This window comes from Narcine bancroftii, chromosome 2 (assembly GCF_036971445.1).
Source record: "Narcine bancroftii isolate sNarBan1 chromosome 2, sNarBan1.hap1, whole genome shotgun sequence".
NCBI lineage: Eukaryota > Metazoa > Chordata > Chondrichthyes > Torpediniformes > Narcinidae > Narcine > Narcine bancroftii.
Window position 1 is genome coordinate 332,386,015 of NC_091470.1, and position 20,386 is coordinate 332,406,400.

The following is a 20,386-nucleotide window of genomic DNA, read 5'->3' on the forward strand; positions in this document are numbered from 1 at the left end:
AGCGTCCAAGGTATACGGAGGCATAATTCCCTGAAAGTTGCAACTCAGGTGGAGAGGGTGGTGTAGAAAGCATTTGGCGTGCTTGTTTTAATCAAGCAGAGTATTGAGTACAAAAGTTGGGACCTCTTGATACTACTCAGAGTTTTTCCCAAAGACCCAATTTTGCTCCTGCGTCTTAAGGGTTAAGAAGATATAAAGTGTGTAGAGGATATTCATAAGGGTGTTGTTTGGACTGCATTCTTGAGTTATAGGGAGAGGTTGGATAGGTGGGGTCTTTATTCCATGGAATGCAGGAGACTGAGGGGTGACCTTATTGAGGTTTACAAGATTATCAGGGGCACTGTTCAACTGAATGCTCACAGTCCTTTTCACAGAATACATGATACCAGAACCTGTGGACATAGTTTCAAGGTGAGAGGAAATGGTGGGGGGGGGGAACCTATATATTCAGATGATAATCCATATCTGGAACAAGCTGCTGGAAACAATACAAGTGGCTACAATTATAACATGCAAAAAACATTTGGATTGATATATGGATTAAAAAAGAAGAGAAGGATATGAACCAAATGAGGGCAAATAGGATTGGTCTGAAATGCAAACTAGGTCATCATGGATGAGTTGGATTGAAGGTGCTGTTCTGTACTGGATGATTCTCGAACAAGAAATTGAAAACTTTTTTTGTCACTTATTTTCAAAGTTTTGATCAACCGTCTGAGAGCACTATTTTGCTTCACCTTTTGAGTTTCCTTTACAAAATGCCCCCAAGATATTTTTCATTGTCAAAGGCATACATTGAATTTTGTTCTAGATTGTCACTGTCATTTTTATCAAAACCAGCTTTTTATTTTCAAAATTCAAATTCTCACTTTCCATAAATAGGATTTGAAGTACAGTATAGTTATTTTAATCCAGGCTCCTGGACTTTCCATTTATTGACATATCTGCTTCAGTTGAACAGCTAATGTTATGAAATGTCATTTGTCTTTGATTTTTACCATACTTAACATCTCTCCTGATTTTTAAAAAAAAAAGGAAATAAGAAAGGAGGAACTGGAATAGTAATAATAAGAGGAAAAGAAACACTGAAAATGAGGAATTAGCGGGGAGCAATCGAAAGGGAGTTTTGACAACTTTAAAAATCTCTCAAAATGTAGCTAAAACTCAGTAGCATAGTTCCTCTTTGAATATAAAGACAATAAAAATGTTATTTTAAAATTCATTATTTTCATCTATTTTTTCAGTGTTTTTCAAAGCAAAAGTTCAAATTACAAGCAGTAAGAGAACAAATGCATCAATAAAAGGCCATTGATTTATACATTTAAGGCACGTTTTTCCCTTTTAAATGATTTTCTCGCACGCATGTGCGCAAACACACACACACACACACACTGTAAAGAATTTATCCTCTACATAGATTTGATGAGCTTCAACAATATCCTCAGTAAAAGTATTGTTTGCAGTCAGGCAGTCCAATAAATACGAATTAAAGTATGTTCTTTAAAAAAAACTTCAAATTGCTGTTTTATCTCACCTTATTTCAAATGTAATTTTGGCTGAAAAGTGTTCACTGCTGTCAACATGATAGATTCCAATCCCCTTCCAACAAATTTAGGTACTCACAACTTTTACACCAAATTTTCCCCCCATCATTCACCCTTATCCTGTTTTTAAATCTAATTTTTAAATTTAGACATACAGCATGGTAACAGGCCTTTTCGGTCCATGAACTCGTGCCATTATTGGTCAGGAATGGTTACCACAGTCCATTTTTGACTTCCATTGGTGAGGCACTATTCAGATTTTCAAACCTTAGTAGTTCCTAACCTTAGCTGAAAGGAACCTAAGAAGAAAAAAACTAGGATCTCTAGTCTGTAACCAATAAAGGAGATTGAGCACGTGATTTGCAAGGATGGTACCTGCTGAAGAGCATGTCGGTACTTTTATTGCTAGAGATCCTAGATTAAGTGTTAAAGTTCATGACGCAGGACTTCAAAGTTCAACTATTAACTGCCTAAACCTCTATGTGAATGACATGCCCCCACAAAATCAACATGATCTTTTAAAAAATATATTTACAATATGGTAAAAGCCAATTCTGGCCATTGAAACCCATGCCGTCCGATTACACCCAGTTAATCTAAAAACCATGTACGTTTTTGGAGACACAGGGCATGGGAAAACGTACAAACTCCTTACAGAGAGCACTGGATTTGAACTTGGGATGCTCGGGCTGTAACTGCATTGCACTAACCATTGAAAGATGAAATATATCATAAATTTGTAGCCTTTTCTTGTGCTTCTAACAAGTAAAACACACAGAAAGCTTAATACAAAAACAACTTGCCAGAAATTTTAAAAATCCATTGGAGTTTAGGATAACTTGCTTCCATTCCAGTTCTATTGGTTGCATTCTGGTTGAAGTGTTTATGCAGGATCTGTAGACTCTTGTTGGTGGGGGTGAGTTGTTTGAGATGATGTGCCTGTGTGTTGCAGTTGCAGAGACTTAAGATGCTCAGTGCATTCCCAAATAATGTTGCCCAATTTTGAATAATCACAAGCCAAGGAATCCCATGAGCCAGTAAGAATGTCACCACATTTCCAAGAGTTTTTAAGAACATCTCAGAAGAATTTTTCTGACATTATAGTGAATAAGATATTAGGATTTATCTATCCATTAAACAAAAATGAATGAAAATGCTTTGATGATATCCAAAGAGAAGTTATGTGGTAGAGTACAGAAATGAGGATACTATGCCCAAGAAAAGTATCAAGCTGGAAAAAAGATGAACATGTGAACCACTTCATTGGCTCATGATTAATTCCCCACTTTCATTTTAAAGCATTTACAACAACGTTAAAATATATATGTTGGAGATCCAAACCAAATCATTCAGCGTCTAGTGCCTTTTACCCTTCCATTTCTATCCTAAAGAGCCAGATTCATTCCATCTTGTGAAACACAAAAGTCTGCAGATGCTGTAATTGCAGTAAAGACATAGAAATGCTGGAGGAACTGAGCAGGTCTCGCACCGTCCACAGGAGGTAAAGATATACAATAGACAATCGATGTCCAACTATCACCTTTTGTCTGTTGGTCTATGCTCCTCCCCATGCTCTTTCTTTCTTTCTCCCCAGCCCTGTAATTCAGGTGTCTGCCTGCTCTTTACTCATACTGTGAAGAAGAGGTCAGGACCAAATTGTCTATTGTATATCTCTACCTCCTATGGATGCTGTGAGACCTGCTGAGTTCCTCCAGCATTTCTGTGTGTTTTTACTCATTGCATCTTGTGATTAATTTAAACCCAATTTCCTTTCATCATATCTGATCTGAATTTGACTGACAGCTTTGCTCAATCCCATTCTCATGGCTATATTTTGAAAGAGGAACATTTAGCTGATTCTCCCCTGACTTCCTTCGCAGCTCAAGGGGCTGAGATAAATTTCAGATGCCTAACTTAATTTTACTTGGTCTTAGGTGATTCAAATTACTCCCTATGAATTATTTACTTCTCCAAACCATTCAATGTTGGATCTGAAACCAGCCAGGTGGCAGTGTGCATATATTACTTTTGTTTTCAGTTCAAGGAATCGACCTAACACTCCAGGATGGTGGAAATTTGTATGCAATGCTGCATAATGGTAATATTGAGAACAGAGAATGGGAAGCAAAGTAAATTAAAAAATAATGGTTGAAATGTTTAGTTTTGAAAATACATGGATGGAAAGTTGGTAATTCTACCACACTGAAGGGAAATGCATTCGACATAAATTGAAATCAATGCTTTAAGATACAAGGTAAACATTTTAAGAAGATGAGATAAAATTGCAGGACATAAGATTACAATTTAGATCTTTAAATTATTTTTAAAAAGAGGGAAAGTTGTGCAGGTAGAGGATGGGAAGATCAGACGGAAAAGATGAACTGCCGCCATGATCATAGGCATGGTTGCAGTAATAATTATCACTGGGGATAACTGAATATTGTTACTGGTTATCATTTTTTTCAAAAATAAATTGACAGGATAGATAATACAGAGAATTCTTCCTTTCCACCTTGGAATCATAGACAATGGTTAATTATTAGTGGATTGCATGTATGGTACTTTCAAAATAATTAAAAGGAAGAGTTTAGTTTCTTTGGTAGCAGCAAAGGAGGCAAGTTGTAATCAAACATAAGTAAAACATCACCATTGCAAACCTCCTCTCTACTAACATTTTTCAATCTAAAACTCAGTTCTCTCAATAGGAAAATTAGTATGAACCAGAACTAATTTCAGAGACCTTAATCTAACAGTGAATTATATACAATATCAACAGTAGATGTTCACAATAGGCAAATTTAGAACATGAAAATAAATGAAATGAAAATGTGACAAGTAACTTAATAGGTAAAGAAAATCCAGCACAAATATTTTAAATTTGAGTGATGTGTCTTATTATGTTTATAATTTTCCCAATATGATAAAAAGACAGATACAGATTAATTATATAAAATAAATTTCCTGCCCTCAAAAAACTTTTGAGTTATTAACCTCTTCATTCTCTCATAACCACACTATACAAATTACAGTAGTTTGCACTGTGCAGATAGAAATTGCCAAAGACTGACAATTCCATGTGAAAAAAGGTTTAAAAATCCTTGAACTATTAAGACATCTGACCCTTTTCCACTTTTTTTGTAAACATTGAACCCTTTAAATCTCTTCGATTCAAATAGGTGCTTTGGTTGGTGAAAGCAGCTCACATTGCCGTCGAAAACACACAACCTATAACTCTCTGACCTTCCAGCTCTGCTGAATTTTCATTTATTTCCCTTTAAATAAATAGAGAAAGCATTTTTTTGCTGATTATAACAGGAAGTTAATTTTTGGTGAAATTCAACTCATCACGGTTGAGTTTTACTTTGTGCTTATGTCAGTCTTGTTGTACTCAGTTTCACCAGATGACACTTGAGAAATACGCTTGATAGAACCCCACAAACGCCTGGTGAATTGACCTGAACGCATCTGAAATAAGAAAAGAGACAGAATATGAGATTTTGTTATTAATAGTTTATATACATTAACCTTCTGTCTTAAAAGTGTTGACCGCTGATAAGCTATTTGGTCCACATACACAGCAATACTGCAGTGTTTTGTCCACCTGCAAAACAGAGCCAATTTTGTATGTTGGACTTTGGAGGCCACTGTGGCAGACCTGCGTCCTTACTCAAATAGAACAGATGAGGAAGAACTTTCTTTACACAGAGGATGGTGAATCTAAAGAATTTGTTGCTGCTGATGGCTGTGGGGATATTTAAGATTTAAAAAAGTAGATAGGTTTTTGATTAGGACTGGAATCAAGGGTTACAGGGAGAAGGCAGGAGAGTGCGTTGAAAAGATAGTAAACCAGCTCTGATGGAATGGCAGGGCAGACTCCATGGGTCAAATAGCACAATTCCATTCCAATATCTTATCGTCTTTATAATCAGAATTTGTCAACAGAGTCAATGGATTCACTAGATGAATTCTCATTAATTAATGTCCAGAACACTGAGAGAGCACTGTTAACTTGGCAAAGAGTACCCCAAGTCAATAAAGGTTTAAGTTTAAGCATATTTTTCTTATATATAGAAAGTGCTAGACAATCATCAAAAAATATTTGAAGTATTCCAAAGGCTTTTCAGGGTGGGGAGTGGGAGTTGGGGCAGAGTTGAATATCACATTTGATCGGAATAAAAATCTGATTGGATCATCCTAAACATGAATTAAATATCAATTCAATCTTAATTCAAAGGAAATAAATTAATTTCTGTTCCTAACAAGTTTGAATCTGTGTCATGAGGCTAGGGAACAATTAGAACGTAGGTACAGAGTTAGGTGCTTCAGACCCATAGAGTCTACTTTATCATTCAGATTATGATTAAAAATGTAGGAGTTTGTTAGCTCAAGGTTGCTTTGATCCTTGTGTGGTGAAGAGGTTTTGGATGTCTTTTTTACATTAAAGGGTGCTGTGGCTGTGTAAATGCAAGTGTAATTACTGTTATCCATCCTAGATTCCTTACCTTTTTCACTATTAGCCTTACCTCGGATGGTTTTCCTGATGACACCACAATAAGTTTTCCATCATTCAAACCAACAAGAATATGGCTGTTATCTTTGGTAACAGAGACACAGTGGATGGGAACCTTCATGACCATTGGTTGCATTGCACTCTTCAAACTGAAAGTAAAACAATAATGAATTACTATTATTTCTAGCCATAACAAATGTCACATTTTGTTCATTGTTAGGAGCAGGAGTAAATAGGCAATACATCCTATCAATCCAGTACGACCATTCAATTGGATCAAAACTGAATTGGGGCTCAATTCCATTCACTCATCTTTGGTCCACATTCCTTAATGCTCATTTAAAAGATGATTTGAGGCTCAATAATTTGATCTTATTTTGACCTAGAATCCACAGATCTTTGAGCAAGAAAATTACAGACTTCCATGACTTTGGACAGTATGTTTTTTTTAAAAAGTGCTAACTGGTTTCCTAAGGGGCTAATTAAAAATGAATGTTGTTTCCTCTTCTGAATTTTCCCACCATTGAAATTAAGTTTCTTGTATGTGTTCTATTGAATCTCTATATAATGCTTAAATATCTTTATCAGATCACCATCTACATTCTAGGTAAAACCTATGAAACCTCATTCTCAATTTAAATCTGGATGATCTGGTATTACTTTAGTCAATCTCTGCTGTACTTGATCAAAATCAGTACTTATTTCTTGCCTTGATTTTGCATACATTAGCTCAGCACCATTGCAGTTGTGATGTTTCAGCCTGGTAGCTAGAAAAAATGGTTCTGAGTTCATGAAATTCACCAAAAAAAAAGGAAATTGCTAATCATCAAGAGGTAGAACATCAGTCCTTACAATGGGATGAAAAAATAAGATACTCATTAGGTGATAAAATAGTTAAACCAAATGTAATAGGTTAGATACAAAATAAAACTCTGCTCTTCCATCAAACTTGCAGGCCAAATGTGCAGGTTGTCAATGGTCCTGTATGGTGAAAGATTTTCTCTATCCAAGATAAAATGTCCTATAATTAGGACATTTACAATTTTTTCCATTAAACCAACAAAAGTTTGAATGAAGCAGCTGGAAATCACCAGACAACCCATCTCCTCAGAAGGGGCGGCTTATTATATTGTGCATTTGCAGCCACATAGACTGCAGCTGTGGATCTTCCCAGGGCCCAGCTGATGTAGGGCCAAGTCCCAGAGTTGTGACTGGGAATATGAATCAGAAACTGGATTGAGTACAGAGACCAAGGGATCAGACTGAGCCTGGAATCTGAACAAAGATTCAGAAACCCAAGAAACATTTGGGCTTAGTCAGACCCAGAAACAAATTCAGATTTGGATCTAAGACCATATTCAGCTCTAGTCACATGGGCATAAGTCTATCTCCGTATAACAAAGGTCAAGTACTGTTGGGCATAAGCCTATAATTGTAATGGGCACAGTATTGGTAAGTGCAAGCCTGTTAATATCACATATACAAAGTACTGATCTGTACAGAATCTATATGTTTATAAAGTTGAGGTAATAAATTGTTGGACCTACAGTAGGTTTGAATTGTATAAATGGTTTGTCAGTGTGAACACTGGCTTATATTATTGGTGGGCATAGATCCCTCAGTGCAATTTCAAAGAGACCATCGAAGGATGATCGGCTATATAATTCTTTGAATGAGCATCTTTACTACGGCTTACAATTCCGATTTTACTTGTTAGAAACAGGTTTGTGAACTTGTAACAATTCCCAGATAAAGCAAGTGTTGTGAAATTCAGTGGTTATTTACAGAGAATACAGAAAATGAATGAAACAGGAATATTTTTGTCTTAATAATTCATTAACATTAAAAAAAAGAGCTAGTTTGATACTTTTTTTCTGAATGGCCTGGAACTTTATTTTTAGAATTACCTCTGAATGAATGCAGAGGTAAAATTTTTAAAAATGTTCACCTTTCAGGAATGGGTAACAGGCAGATCTGTATTAATTTTCTTGTTCCTCTTTCTCTTTTTTAAATATCATTACAAACAATGTCCAAGTTTACAGATGTCCATTTGGCCCACTTGTGTTAACTTTGGGATCTCCTGTGATACACCCATTAATCAACCCACAACTTCTCCATTACAGTTGAAATAAAAATGTTGATCACTACAATTTTGTTTAAGAGGAAAATCTAAAGTTACATTCCAGATCATTCTGGAAAAAAAATCAGAAACGAAGCAGGATATTTTCAGATTAGCTGATTGCAGGGAACAATTTTTTCCCACTCTAAGTGAGGAAACTGTGCCCTATTTCTTTTTGTCCTTGGTCGTGAAACATTTAAAATCACAGCACCAAATTTATCCAGGGATCCTTCAAGTTCAAAAGCATGCACCTGTCACAAACAAGTAAGATCTGGAAGGGAAACCATGGCAGGGATGGTAAATTCAAAGAATCTTACAACCTTGTATTATCTGTGAAACTCTCAGTTTCAATAGAGTGTGGTTCCTGATGTACTGTATATCAGAGGACCTATCCTGGACCAAACACACTAATGTCATCATGAAGCAAGTACATCAATGCCTCTCAGGAGTTTTCAGAGATGTGGTATGACATCAAAAGCAGTGGCAATCTTCTACAGATGTGTAGTGCAAAGTATGTTGACTGGTTGCATCATGGCCTGACATGGGGGCTCCAATACCTTTCAGTGGAAAGGCCTGCAAAAGGTAGTGGACAGAGCCCAGTATATCACAAAACTCTTCCCACCATCAAGAACCTACATTATCTACATGGGACGCTGCTGTTGGAGAGCTACAACAATCATCAAGGATCCACATCACCCAGGATATGCTCTGTTCTCACTGCTGTCATTGTGAAAGAGGTATAGGTAACACAAGACTCATACCACCTGGTTCAGGAACAGTTGCTAACCCCTTCACCATCAGACTTCTAAACAACAAACTCAGATTTATTTAAGGACTCTTACTTTGCACTGTGGCAGGGCACTCTCTCATGGCGAACCAGCCCCCGCCTGTAACGCCATGTGGCGGGGCAGCCATGGGAAGATGGCGTCGTAAGGGTTTCTCCCTGCCTCAAATCTCCTGCCCAGCGCGTGCTTGGGGCAGCGATTATGACACCACCACGCATGCAGTGACTGAGCTCACGCTGCCCTTAAAGGGGTGTGTGCTGAATTTGAATAAAACAGTCGTTAACGACATCGTGGTGGCTGTGTCTTTCTTGGCTGTGGCCAGCTCTACATTGGTGACCCTGTTGAGCCCAGACACCTCTCTGGTCTCAAGAACATGGATCTGGCAGAGATCAACGCCGTTGCCATCAAACTGTCCCCATTCTGGACCCATTGCCCGCGAATGTGGTTCGAGCAGGCGGAGGCGCAGTTTAAACTGAGGAACATTTCAGGAGATGCCACGATGTTCTACCACGTCGTGAGTGTGCTGGATGAAAAAACGGCCGCCAGGATGGATGATCTAATACACCGGCCAAGGGTAAATATCCTGCCACCAAAAACCTACTCCAGGCACTTTCGGGCTCTCACCTCAGCAGCGTGCCTCCAGGCTCCTGCACCTGGACGGGATTGGGGACCGCACACCATCAGCCCTCATGGACGAGATCCTGGCGCTGGAGGAGAATCACAAACCTTGTTTCCTATTCCATCAGATCTTCCTCGAGCAGATGCCCAAGGACATCCAACTACTCCTGGTGGATGAGAACTTCACGAATCCATGCTGAGTCATAGCCCTCTGGTGCACCAAGAGGGAGAATGAAGCAGCTCTTGGTCAGGTTGCGCGACCAAGAGCCAGCCGGCTGCAACGCTCCCTCAAGCACAAGCCGGAGGAGCACCATTCCACTTGGTGCTTTTACCATCAGCGCTGGGGAGCGCAAGCTCGTAAGTGCCGACAAACCCGGCCAGCCGCCGTTGATGGCTGCGACGGCTGGCCACGTGAACAGCCTCCTTCACGTTATCGACAAGTCCACCAGCTGGCGTTTCTTGTGGACACAGGAGCGGAGCTGAGCATCCTGCCCCCCACCGCCCTCGAGACACGCACCCGATCTCATGGTCCCACCCTGCAGGCAGCCAACGGTTCCATCATCAAGACCTTTGGTATCCGCAGGGCGCAGATCCAGATCAGGAAAGACAAATTCCACTGGAAGTTCATGTTAGCCTCAGTGGGTACTGCATTGTTGGGGGCCAACTTCCTGAGGACACATGGCCTTTTGGTTGACATGAAGGGCAAGAGGCTGGTCAACGCTCGCACCTTCCATTTGGTGCGCCTGGACGGCACAGACACCTGCAAGCCCGAGATCACCGCCATCGCCACTTCCAGGGATTAGTATTCAAGTTCCCCACCATCCTACAACCACGATTCGGTGCCACCTTACCCCAGCATGGGGTATACCACCATATCTCCACGCAGGGCCCCCCGCTGCACGCCAAGCCCAGGCGACTTCTGCCCAAGAAACAGCAGCTGGCAAAGGAAGAGTTTTTCCCGACTGCAGGAGTTGGGGATCATCTGTCGCTTGGACAGCGCCTGAGCATCCCCCCTCCACATGGTCCACAAATCCTCTGGGGGCTGGAGACCCTGTGGGGATTACTGGCATTTGAACGACGCGACCACACCGGACAGGTACATGGTTCCCCACATTCAAGACTTCTCGGCCAATTTCCACGGCGCAAAAGTCTTCTCCAAGGTCGATCTGGTGCGGGGCTATCATCAGATCCCGATCCACCCCAAGGACACCAGCAAGATGGCAATCATCACCCCCTTTGGCCTCTTTGAATTTTTGCGTATGCCTTTCGGGCTCAAGAATGTGGCCCAGACTTTTCAGCGCCTCATGGATGCAGTGGGTAGGGACTTGGACTTGGTGTTTATTTACCTGGACAATATCCTTATCACTAGCCACAACCGTGAAGAGCACAAGGCCCACCTCCGTACCCTGTTTGCCCGACTGGCGGAGTTTGGCCTCACAGTCAATGTGGCCAAGTGCCAGTTCAGCAAGCAGACACTGCAGTTCCTGGGGCATACATCTCGGCAGCAGGGGCTGTCCCAGCGCCAGAGAAGGTTGTGGCCGTCCAGCAGTTCCCCAAGCCAACCATCCTCAAGGGCCTGCAGGAGTTCCTGGGGATGGTGAATTTTTATCATTGGTTCATCCCCGGCGCCACCCGCACCAATGCGACCGCTGTTCGTATTGATCGCCGCTAAGGAGAAAGTCCTGACCTGGTCGGAGGAAGCAGAAACCGCTTTTGCTGTAACAAAGGAGGCCCTCGCCAACGCAACTCTATTGGTGCACCAATACCTGGAGGCACATATGGCACTCTCAGTGGACATCTCAGCCACTGCAGTAGGGGGCATATTCGAGCAGTGGCTCAATGGACAGTGGCTCCCGCTGGCCTTCTTTAGCAAACAGCTATGTCCGCCGGAGCTCAAGTACAGTGCTATCGACCGGGAGCTCCTGGCGCTGTACCTGGCCATCCGGCACTTTCATTACTTTCTGGAGGGCAGGCCCTTCACAGTGTTCACAGCCCACAAGCCCCTCATGCAGGCACTCGCGATGGCCAAAGATCCGTGGTCGTCTTGACAGTAACGCTACCTCTCCTACGTGTTGGAGTTCACCACCAACATCTGGCAGGGCAGGTAAAGACAACGTCATGGCAGATGCTCTCTCTCATCCAGCGATCAACGCTCTCGCCCCCGGCGTTAACTACACACAATTGCCGCAGGCCACAGAGATGCAGGATCTACAGACCGCCATCTATGACCTTGAACTCCAGGACATTCAGTTGCCCAACAGCCCGGATACTCTGCTCTATGATGTCTCCACTGGCTCGCCATGCCTGGTAGTCCCACTGCAATGGAGATCGAGGGTTTTCAACTTAATCCTCGGTGAAGACATCGGTGCGAATGGAGGCAGAGCAGTTTGTGTGGCACGGGATCAAAAAGGAGGTGGCCGAGATGGCGAGGAACTGCACCAGGTGCCAGGCCTCCACGGTCCACCGGCATACGCAGACCCCAATCCAGCAATTTGACCCGGTGGTGCAGAGATTTCAGCACATCCATGACGTAGTCCCCCGCCAGTGTCCAAAGAGGCGCACTACCTTCTCACAATAGTCGACCAAACCACGAGATGGCCGGAGGCCATTCCCATCAAAGAGGCTTCTGCAGAGATGTGCGGCAGGAACCTAGTCAGCCATTGGATCGCTAGGTTTGGAGTCCCAGTGCACATCACCAGTGACAGAGGTGCCCAGTTCACCTCCACGCTCTGGACTCAGCTGGTGAACCTCCTGGGGGTTAAACTCCACCACACCACAGCAAGCAAATCGTTTGGTGGAGAGATTTCATCGTCATCTGAAATCTGCCCTCATGGCTCACCTCACCGGCCCAGGCTGGGCAGACGAACTGCCCTGGGTCCTCCTTGGCATTAGAACAGCGCCCAAAGAGGACCTACAGGTGTCTTCTGCGGAACTGGTCTACAGAGCGCTGCTCTTGCTGCCCGGTGAGTTCTTTGGCTCGGAACCCAACGCCTTGTCCAAGCACACGAACCTTTTGGCAGATCTCCGTAAGAAGCTATTTTAACTTTGGACATAGGGGGTAAAAATGAACTTTTCAGCATGGACCGTTTGAAGGCGGCACACTTGGACCTATCATGGCTGGTGCAGATGGCCATGCCGGGGCCGCCTGCCCAAGCGGCGGGACACGTAGCCGGTTCTGGGGTGGGGTGTGTTGTGTGGTGGAGGACTCTCTCAAGGTGAACCGGCCCCACGTGTAACGCCATGTGGCGGGGCAGCCATGGGAAGATGGCGCCATCAGGGTTTCTCCCTGCCGCAAGTCTCCTGCCCAGCGTGCGCCTGGGGCAGCGATTATGATGTCACCACGCACACGGTGACTGAACTCACGCTCCCCTTAAAGGGACGTATGCTGAATTTGAATAAAATGCTCATTAACGACATTCAACATGGTGGCTGCGTCTTTCTTGGCTGTGGCCAGCTCTACAGCACATTATTTATTACTGAATATTTTAGGGGCAGCACGGTTAGAGTAGCAGTTAGCGCAACACTGTTACAGCACCAATGATTGGACAGGGGTTCGAATCCCGCGCTATCTGTAAAGAGTTTTTATGTTCTCCCTGTGTCTGCGTGGGTTTTGCCCGGGTGCTCCAGTCTCCTCTCACCGTTCAAAACGTACTGGGATTTGTGGGTTAATTGGGTGTAATTGGGCAGATGGGCTCATGGGCCGAAAGGGCCTGTAAATTTTTATTTAAAAAATTCTCTTTATACTGCACAATTTGTTTACAATTCTTTCTTTGTTTACATTTCTCTCTTTTCTATGCATATTTTTTGTGAGTACAGTGTTTTGTACGACTGCTAAGTACAAATTCTCCCTAGCCCGCAGGAAAACGAATCTCAGAGTTGTATGTGATGTCATGTATGCACTCTGACAATAAATTTGAACTTTGATATAGGGTAAATCTTCCACTACATTTAGCAACAACATTCTCAATTTAACTGGAAGACATAGTTGAACCTGGCATCACCTTCATCAATATGACACTTCTGCCATTGGTTGCCCATAAATTTATGAAGAAAGAAGGTAAACAGAATCAAGAGTTGATAATGCTTTGCTGAGATTTTTAACCTTCTCAGAGTTTAATGAAAAGCCATTCTCTTCTATGTGCCATAAAATGAGGTGGAAATCACAGCACTTTACCTTTGAAGATCCCGGATATGCAGTGAGCACTGTTCAGTACCCAGTACAACAAACTCTTCAACGATACTCATTGCAGACACCTGCTCATCCATTGTCACAGATGCTAAGAGCTTGCCGTTTACAGAATAAAGGTGCAAGAAGATTTTATCCTAGAATAAGAACAGAATAAAGGACAGGGATAATGATGAAAGATGACTTCTAGGAGACACTAAAGACAAAAGACTACTTAAATTTACATTGCTAATTCTTAACACCAGTAGACTTCACAGTAGAAGTGTATAAAGTTATGAGAAAAAACAAATTCAAAACAATTGATTAAAGTGAGGAAAGCAAGAGGGAAATAATGTGAATTTTCTGAAATTGGATGGATTTAACAAGTGATGTACCCTTGGGATCCATATTAATCCCAAATGCAAATCCTATTATACAAAAATGGAGATAGAAAGAATCTAAGCAACTACAAAATAGTTAGCTTAAAGTCAGTAGCAGCAAAGTTCATGGAACACTAGTTTAGAATATATGATACAAAAAAAATTAGAAACTAAAAATATAGCATAGCCATGATGAATTTTGCAATAAAATTAATGCTTCAACCAAGATGTGTTCAATCTGAACCCAAAAAAGTAGGAGTCAAGGATAAGATGATGGGATTAGATGCAAAAGGGTAGGAGTGTCTCATTTGTGATGTGGCCAATGCCATGTACTTGCATCTCAAAAGGCAAGTTGCTCATTTATGTATTTTACCTTGGCATTTTTTTTTTACATCTAGGAACTTTCTAGTATGCCAGAGATATAATTCAGGGCCTCAACAATCCTGGTAGTTAAATGGAACAGGTTCAGTGATCCTTGTAGGCTTCCATCCCATCTGTCAAGCAAATCCATTACTGCTTCAGCAGTAATTCTATCCCTTCCATTCATGAGGTCCATGGGTCCTGCCCACAACTGTTTCTCTTCATAACCATCCCATTTTACTCATGTTTAATGATGCTTGTGATCCCCTGATCTTTTGCAAGAAATTTCCTGTCCTTCTTTTCTCTCTGCTGGCTTCCATATCTTATGAGACACTTGTTCAGGTTTGAGGACAACTTGATTTCTCTCTATTTCATTGGTTATGTGATGGTCAATGTGCCCAACATGAGATCTGCAGACTTTTTTCCTGACCAAACAGACAGGTGGGTTGTGAATGAGGTGGTTCAATCTCTTGCCAGGTCTCCATGCCCTCCTGAAGCATAGATTATAGATTCCCAATTCCATTCAGATTGCTCCTTTTTCATTTTAACCTGTCATGATCCAGAGATTCAGTGAGGAAATTGCATTTCCTAAAGGAGGCTTTGTGCACATCCTTGACTGTTTTTCTTGGTGATTAGCCCAGTCACCCAAGACCCTACCTCATCGAGAGCCAAGAATAGGGGTGAACATCAGGGATAGAGACATAGTCAATATCCAATGGAAGAATGCTTCAAAGACCTACTCTCCATTACTCTCTCCTTGATGCAAGTCCTACAACAATCTATTTATGAAAGGCTTTCTGCCAATTCTGACTGACAAATTGAGAAAACGTGATCCCAACTCAAAAGTAAATGTAACATCCTGTTGACAGTGAGGATGAGGAATATACCCAACATGTCAAATTATATTAATAGAAATAAAACTTGAGCCACAGTGATGATAGAAATTGTCATTTCTGATGGAGTCACATTTTTTAAAATATAATTCTGGTACCTCCAAAGTAAATCGGATTATTTTTACATTGTTAAGGTGGGAACTCCATAACTGTGCATTATTCCTTGGAGGGGTTGAACAAAGACAGTACTGTTAACACTATTACAATGTCAATGACCCAATTTGAATCCACCACTGTCTGTAAGGAGTTTGATTGCTCCCTTTGTGACTGTGTGGGTTTTCTCTGGGTGCTCCAGTTTTCTCCCACTGTTCAAAATGTATGGGTATAGTAGGTTAATTGGGATTTTTTTTGGTGGGGGGCTCATGGGCTGGAAGGCTTGCAATTATGGTGTATGTCAAAGTTTAATAAAAAAAAAGAAATGTACAAGTTTTGAGTTATCTTTGTGTTGAAAATGCTTTTCTCGACCTCAGTAAGATATGGGGGCCACTTTAATAGGTAGCATTTCTGTCCAGGCATCATTCCCTTCAGATGATACTGAAGTAAAAACCAGGACTTACCCAGAGAACAGAGTGCCATCACTGTGACAATTGAAACAATTTGGAAATACGTGGTCAGTCAAGGTCCGTGGAAAGAAAACCTGAGATGGCCTTTTTGTGGTCAAGTTGAAACAAATCTCAGTAACGAGAATGTTTTGGTTTAAACATCTGATGCATTGTAAAATGAAGAAATGACAGGAGGAAAGTGGCTGAGAGAAAGAATGATAAATTGTTACCATAAGTCCTGATTTCACCAGATTGAGCGTTGGGAAGGACAGAAAGAAGAAAAGTTCTTCCTCAAAGATTGATAAAGTAAACCAGAAGATGTAACTGAGAAGTTTGGAGGTTAAAAATAACAGCTATCCGTATAAGATTGTTCCCCCTTGATCTACTTTTATTCTCCTAACCTAAATGTTACTGAGATACTGCATTCCAAGCTTGTATTACACCCCAAGTGTTACCGCAAGAATGAATATCATTATTTTCAAGGAACAAAAATAAGTTCCACCCTTATTGAATTACCTTTGATGCACCCCTGTTTTCTATGGTGCTATGGATGACGATCTGGCCTTCATATCCAATGACAAGGTTGTTGATGCTCATGGGTAGTGTGCTTTCACAGGGCGGGCGCAGGAACCGCATGAACTGACCACGACGGATGGTGTGTACAATGACTGTACCATCCTGTACAAGAGAAAAATGCTAAAGTTTAATTTTGACTAACAATGGCAGTTTGAAAATTGCATTCATTGAAAAGAACCTGAATATAAATCATTGTTTCCATCTGTCCTTTACCTGCTTCCATTCCTACTTTTCTTTCAAATTAGCTCTCCCCCCAGTGGTCTTCTCTCCCACTTGTCTCCTCATCTCTCCCACCAATTTTCCACTCTTGACCCCTCCTAGCTCTCCCCCACTTTTATGTGTGCTATCTCCTCTTCCCACTTAAGTCTCAACAAAGAGTCCTGACCCAAAAGGTTGATTGAGCATTTCACTCTGTGGATGCTGATTAGACCACTGATTCAATCCAGCTTTTCATTGTTCACTAAAAGTAAAACTGACAAGAGATGCTGTTAGATTATCATAAAAATGAATCCAATGTAATGAAACCCACATTCCTCACTGATCTGGCCTCTGAGTGCTTCAGATCTACAACCATATGATGGAGTTTTAAAAAGCCTCATGCAGTAAGATAGCAGGTTATTTAGTTACAGAGATGGTCATTGACATCTAAATAGGGTGAATAGTGATGGCCTGTGAATGGCAGTATTGTTCATGAATTTAATATCTCAAGGATGAAACAATTTCAAAAAATTCATAACACCTCAGTTGCTACAGGTAAAAGCAAAACTAATGGAGCCCCAACTAGTAAGAATTCCAGGACCTAGATACAAATCAATGTATTTCCACATTCTGAAGGTTAAATATCTGCCTGCTGAACAGTACATTAAAATGAAGCTATGCATTTCCCATTTTTCTCCCATATAAAAATGTAATAGTTTTGAGTATGTTTCAAAATTCTTGCTTAACTAAGGTCTGAATTGGGACTAGGTCTTGCAAGGGTGGAAGAGAGGACACAATAGACTTCAATGATTTATGTAGAAACAAGTTCAAGTCTATTTGTCATGCGATTGTACCAGTTCAACCAGACAAAACCATGTTCTCTGGTCCACGGAGAAAAACCCAAACAAGCTCTTGAATTAAATTGGCATAGGTTCATGCCCACATGTATGGATAAAATTAGAAAGGATGATTATTCCTGGATTTTGAAAGAAAAATGAGAAGGCACATTTCTGAAATGAAACAAAGGAGATTTCTCAGCAAGCCAGGAAACAAATGAAGGAAACAGAAGAGCTACAATCAAACTTGACAAACATGTAGAAGAGAATACTTATTTGATAAAGGAGGATGACATACCTAATAGCTGTGGCAGATGACATCATCATAACACAAGTGATGGAGATGGAGAAACTGGGAAAACAGGGTAAGGAAAGTGAAAGTATAGAGAAGGTAATTATGGGCATTGGCAGGGTTTCCTTTTTGGAGAACAATTGTTTGCCCATCCCTATAAAAGGCTGAGAAAGGGATAAAAAAAAATCAAAGCTAGACTTTGTGAAGGGAAGGAGAATGTCGACAAAATATGGGGGAATTTCTACTTCAAAATGAGAGTGGAAGTAGCACCAAAATGGCTATTGAAAACTCTTGCTGGAAATCTGAAATGCAAACAGAAAGTGCTGAAACATGTAGCCCTGCAAATTATAGGCTGTCAGTAGTAGGTAAATGATTGGAAGGTGTTCAAAGAGATCGGATATACATTTGGATAGCCAGAAACTGATTAGGGATAGACAATGGCTGGACGGGAGAAGCCAGAGAGTAGTGGTGGATTAATGCTTCTCAGACTGGAGGCCTGTAGTGTGCCTCAGGGCTTGATGCTGGGACCATTGTTGTTTGTCATCAATATCAATGATCTGGATGATAATGTGGTAAATTGGATCAACAAGTTTGCAGCTGATACTAAGATTGTAGACAGTGAAGAAGGTTTTCAAAGCTTGCAGAGGGATCTGAACCAGCTAGAAAAATGGGCTGAAAAATGGCAGATGGAATTTAATGCAGACAAGTGTGAGGTGTTGCATTTTGTAAGGACAAACCAAGAAAGGACACACACGGTAAATGGTAGGGCACTGAGGAGTGCGGAAGAACAAAGTGGCATCACAGGTGGATAAGGTTGTTGTAATGGTATGGATTGTATGTACTCATTGGCTGGTAAAGGCTTGGGCTGGCCTGCCCCTGATGACACTCTCCCCTGGACTCCTCCCCTGTGGCCCAGGCCATAAAGGTCAAGCCACCTCTGCCTTCCCTGTACTTCCCTAGCTTGGATCTGGGCCAGGTCAAGTCTTATATACAATAAAGCCTATCGTTCCCCTCAGTCTTCGTCTCTGTAATTATTGGGGCAACTGGTAGTGCCCAACAATTTATTGTACATAATTTTTTTAACATCTCCGGTAATGGAGAAGAGCCTGCGCCTCAATCGTCTAGAGGTGGATCCCCAAGTCCTGGGTGCATCAGAACTCTTCAAACAGTGGATCAATTGCTTTAACAACTTTCTGGAGGCCACTGCTGGAATGGTCGACTCGGATGAGAAGAGGCTGAAAGTCCTACAGGCAAGAGTTGGCCAGAGGGCTTTCCAGGCTATCAGAAGCTGCAAGACCTACACTGAGGTGATGGCTGAGCTATGGGCTATACAAGCCCAAAATCAATGAGGTCTACTCTCGTTACCTCCTGGCGTCCAGAAAACAGCAGCCTGGTGAGTCGATAGAAGAGTTCGTCTGAGCCCTGATCTCACTAGGAAAAGACTGTTTGGGGAACCCCACGGTCCCTGTGCCGGGGATCCAGTGTGTGGAAGACCTGGTCCGGGACGCTTGTGTGTCGGAGTTGAGGTCGGACTATATCTGTCAATGTCTCCTCAAGGAGGATCAACTGCCATTGAAACAGGTGATCCAATGGCCAGGACCTTAGACTCGGCCCAGCGCCATGTGGAGTCTATCGCTGGCAGAAGCAGGCCTATCCAGTACGTGTCACCATGAGGGCCGCCATCCTGGGAGTCGACATCAGGGACGGCTGACCTGACAGTGGCTGCTGTGACGCTGGAATCCTCGAGATGCAATTTCTGTGGGCAGTCAAGACATCCACGATGCCTCTGTCACGCGAAAGGAGCTACCTGCTCGGGCTGTGGGAAAAAGGGCCAGTATCAACGAGTCTCCAGGTCCAGAGCCCTATCCCAAAGCAGCGTGGCACGTGTGGCCGAGGAACATCCGGTGCTGGCCGCGTGTGTGGTAAGGGGGGGCACCATTTTACCCGCTCCCGTCCCCATCCTCTACGCAGTGGCAGCTCTTACCAACGATGTCACTTCCACCGCCAACGACGTCACTTCCGCCTTCTTCATCGACATTGGCAGCATGGTCAACATGGATGCCGCCATCTTGGACATCGGGCCTCCCCACCAATGACAAAGACGACGCACCGATCCTGGCATCGATCACCTTGAACCAAGCCAGCCCTCACCCGATCATGATCTCCATGATGCAGATTGAGGTGAATGGGCACAAATCGAACTTCCTCTTCGATAGTGGCAGTACTGAAAGTTTTATCCACCCCGAGGTGGCCCGTAGACTCTCAACCCCCATTTGGCCGATGATCCACGTTGATGGCGGCGAAAGACCAGTGGACTTGTATACAGGGGTACTGTGTGGCATCTCTGAAGGTGGTGGGGAGGGGGGGGAAATGTTATAATGACTTTTTGTTGTTGGTCATACCCCAGCTCTGCGTGCTGACCCTCCTAGGCCTCGACTTCCAGAGTCAGTTCAGGAGTGTGACGTTGGCGTTCGGGGGCCCCAACCGCTGCTCACCGTATGCAACTCACAGCTTACGGACACCCCACCCCCCCACCATCAAGCACCCAGCCTCTGGCATTGACCTGCA

General features: G+C 42.5%; 1 protein-coding gene across 8 annotated transcripts in view; it reads right to left on the reverse strand.

Moving 5' to 3' along the window:
* Positions 1 to 821: 821 nt before the first annotated feature.
* Positions 822 to 20,386, reverse strand: part of nbeal2 (neurobeachin-like 2) — a 279,397-nt gene continuing 259,832 nt past the window's right edge. For all 8 annotated transcript variants that reach the window (XM_069922096.1, XM_069922092.1, XM_069922097.1 and 5 more), the window contains 4 exons: positions 16,433 to 16,594; positions 13,751 to 13,899; positions 6,068 to 6,203; positions 822 to 5,009 (listed from right to left, as the gene is read on the reverse strand). In XM_069922096.1, the coding sequence (XP_069778197.1) occupies positions 4,902 to 5,009; positions 6,068 to 6,203; positions 13,751 to 13,899; positions 16,433 to 16,594 (555 nt within the window). In that variant the 3' untranslated portion in view covers positions 822 to 4,901. The remainder of the gene's footprint in view (positions 5,010 to 6,067; positions 6,204 to 13,750; positions 13,900 to 16,432; positions 16,595 to 20,386) is intronic.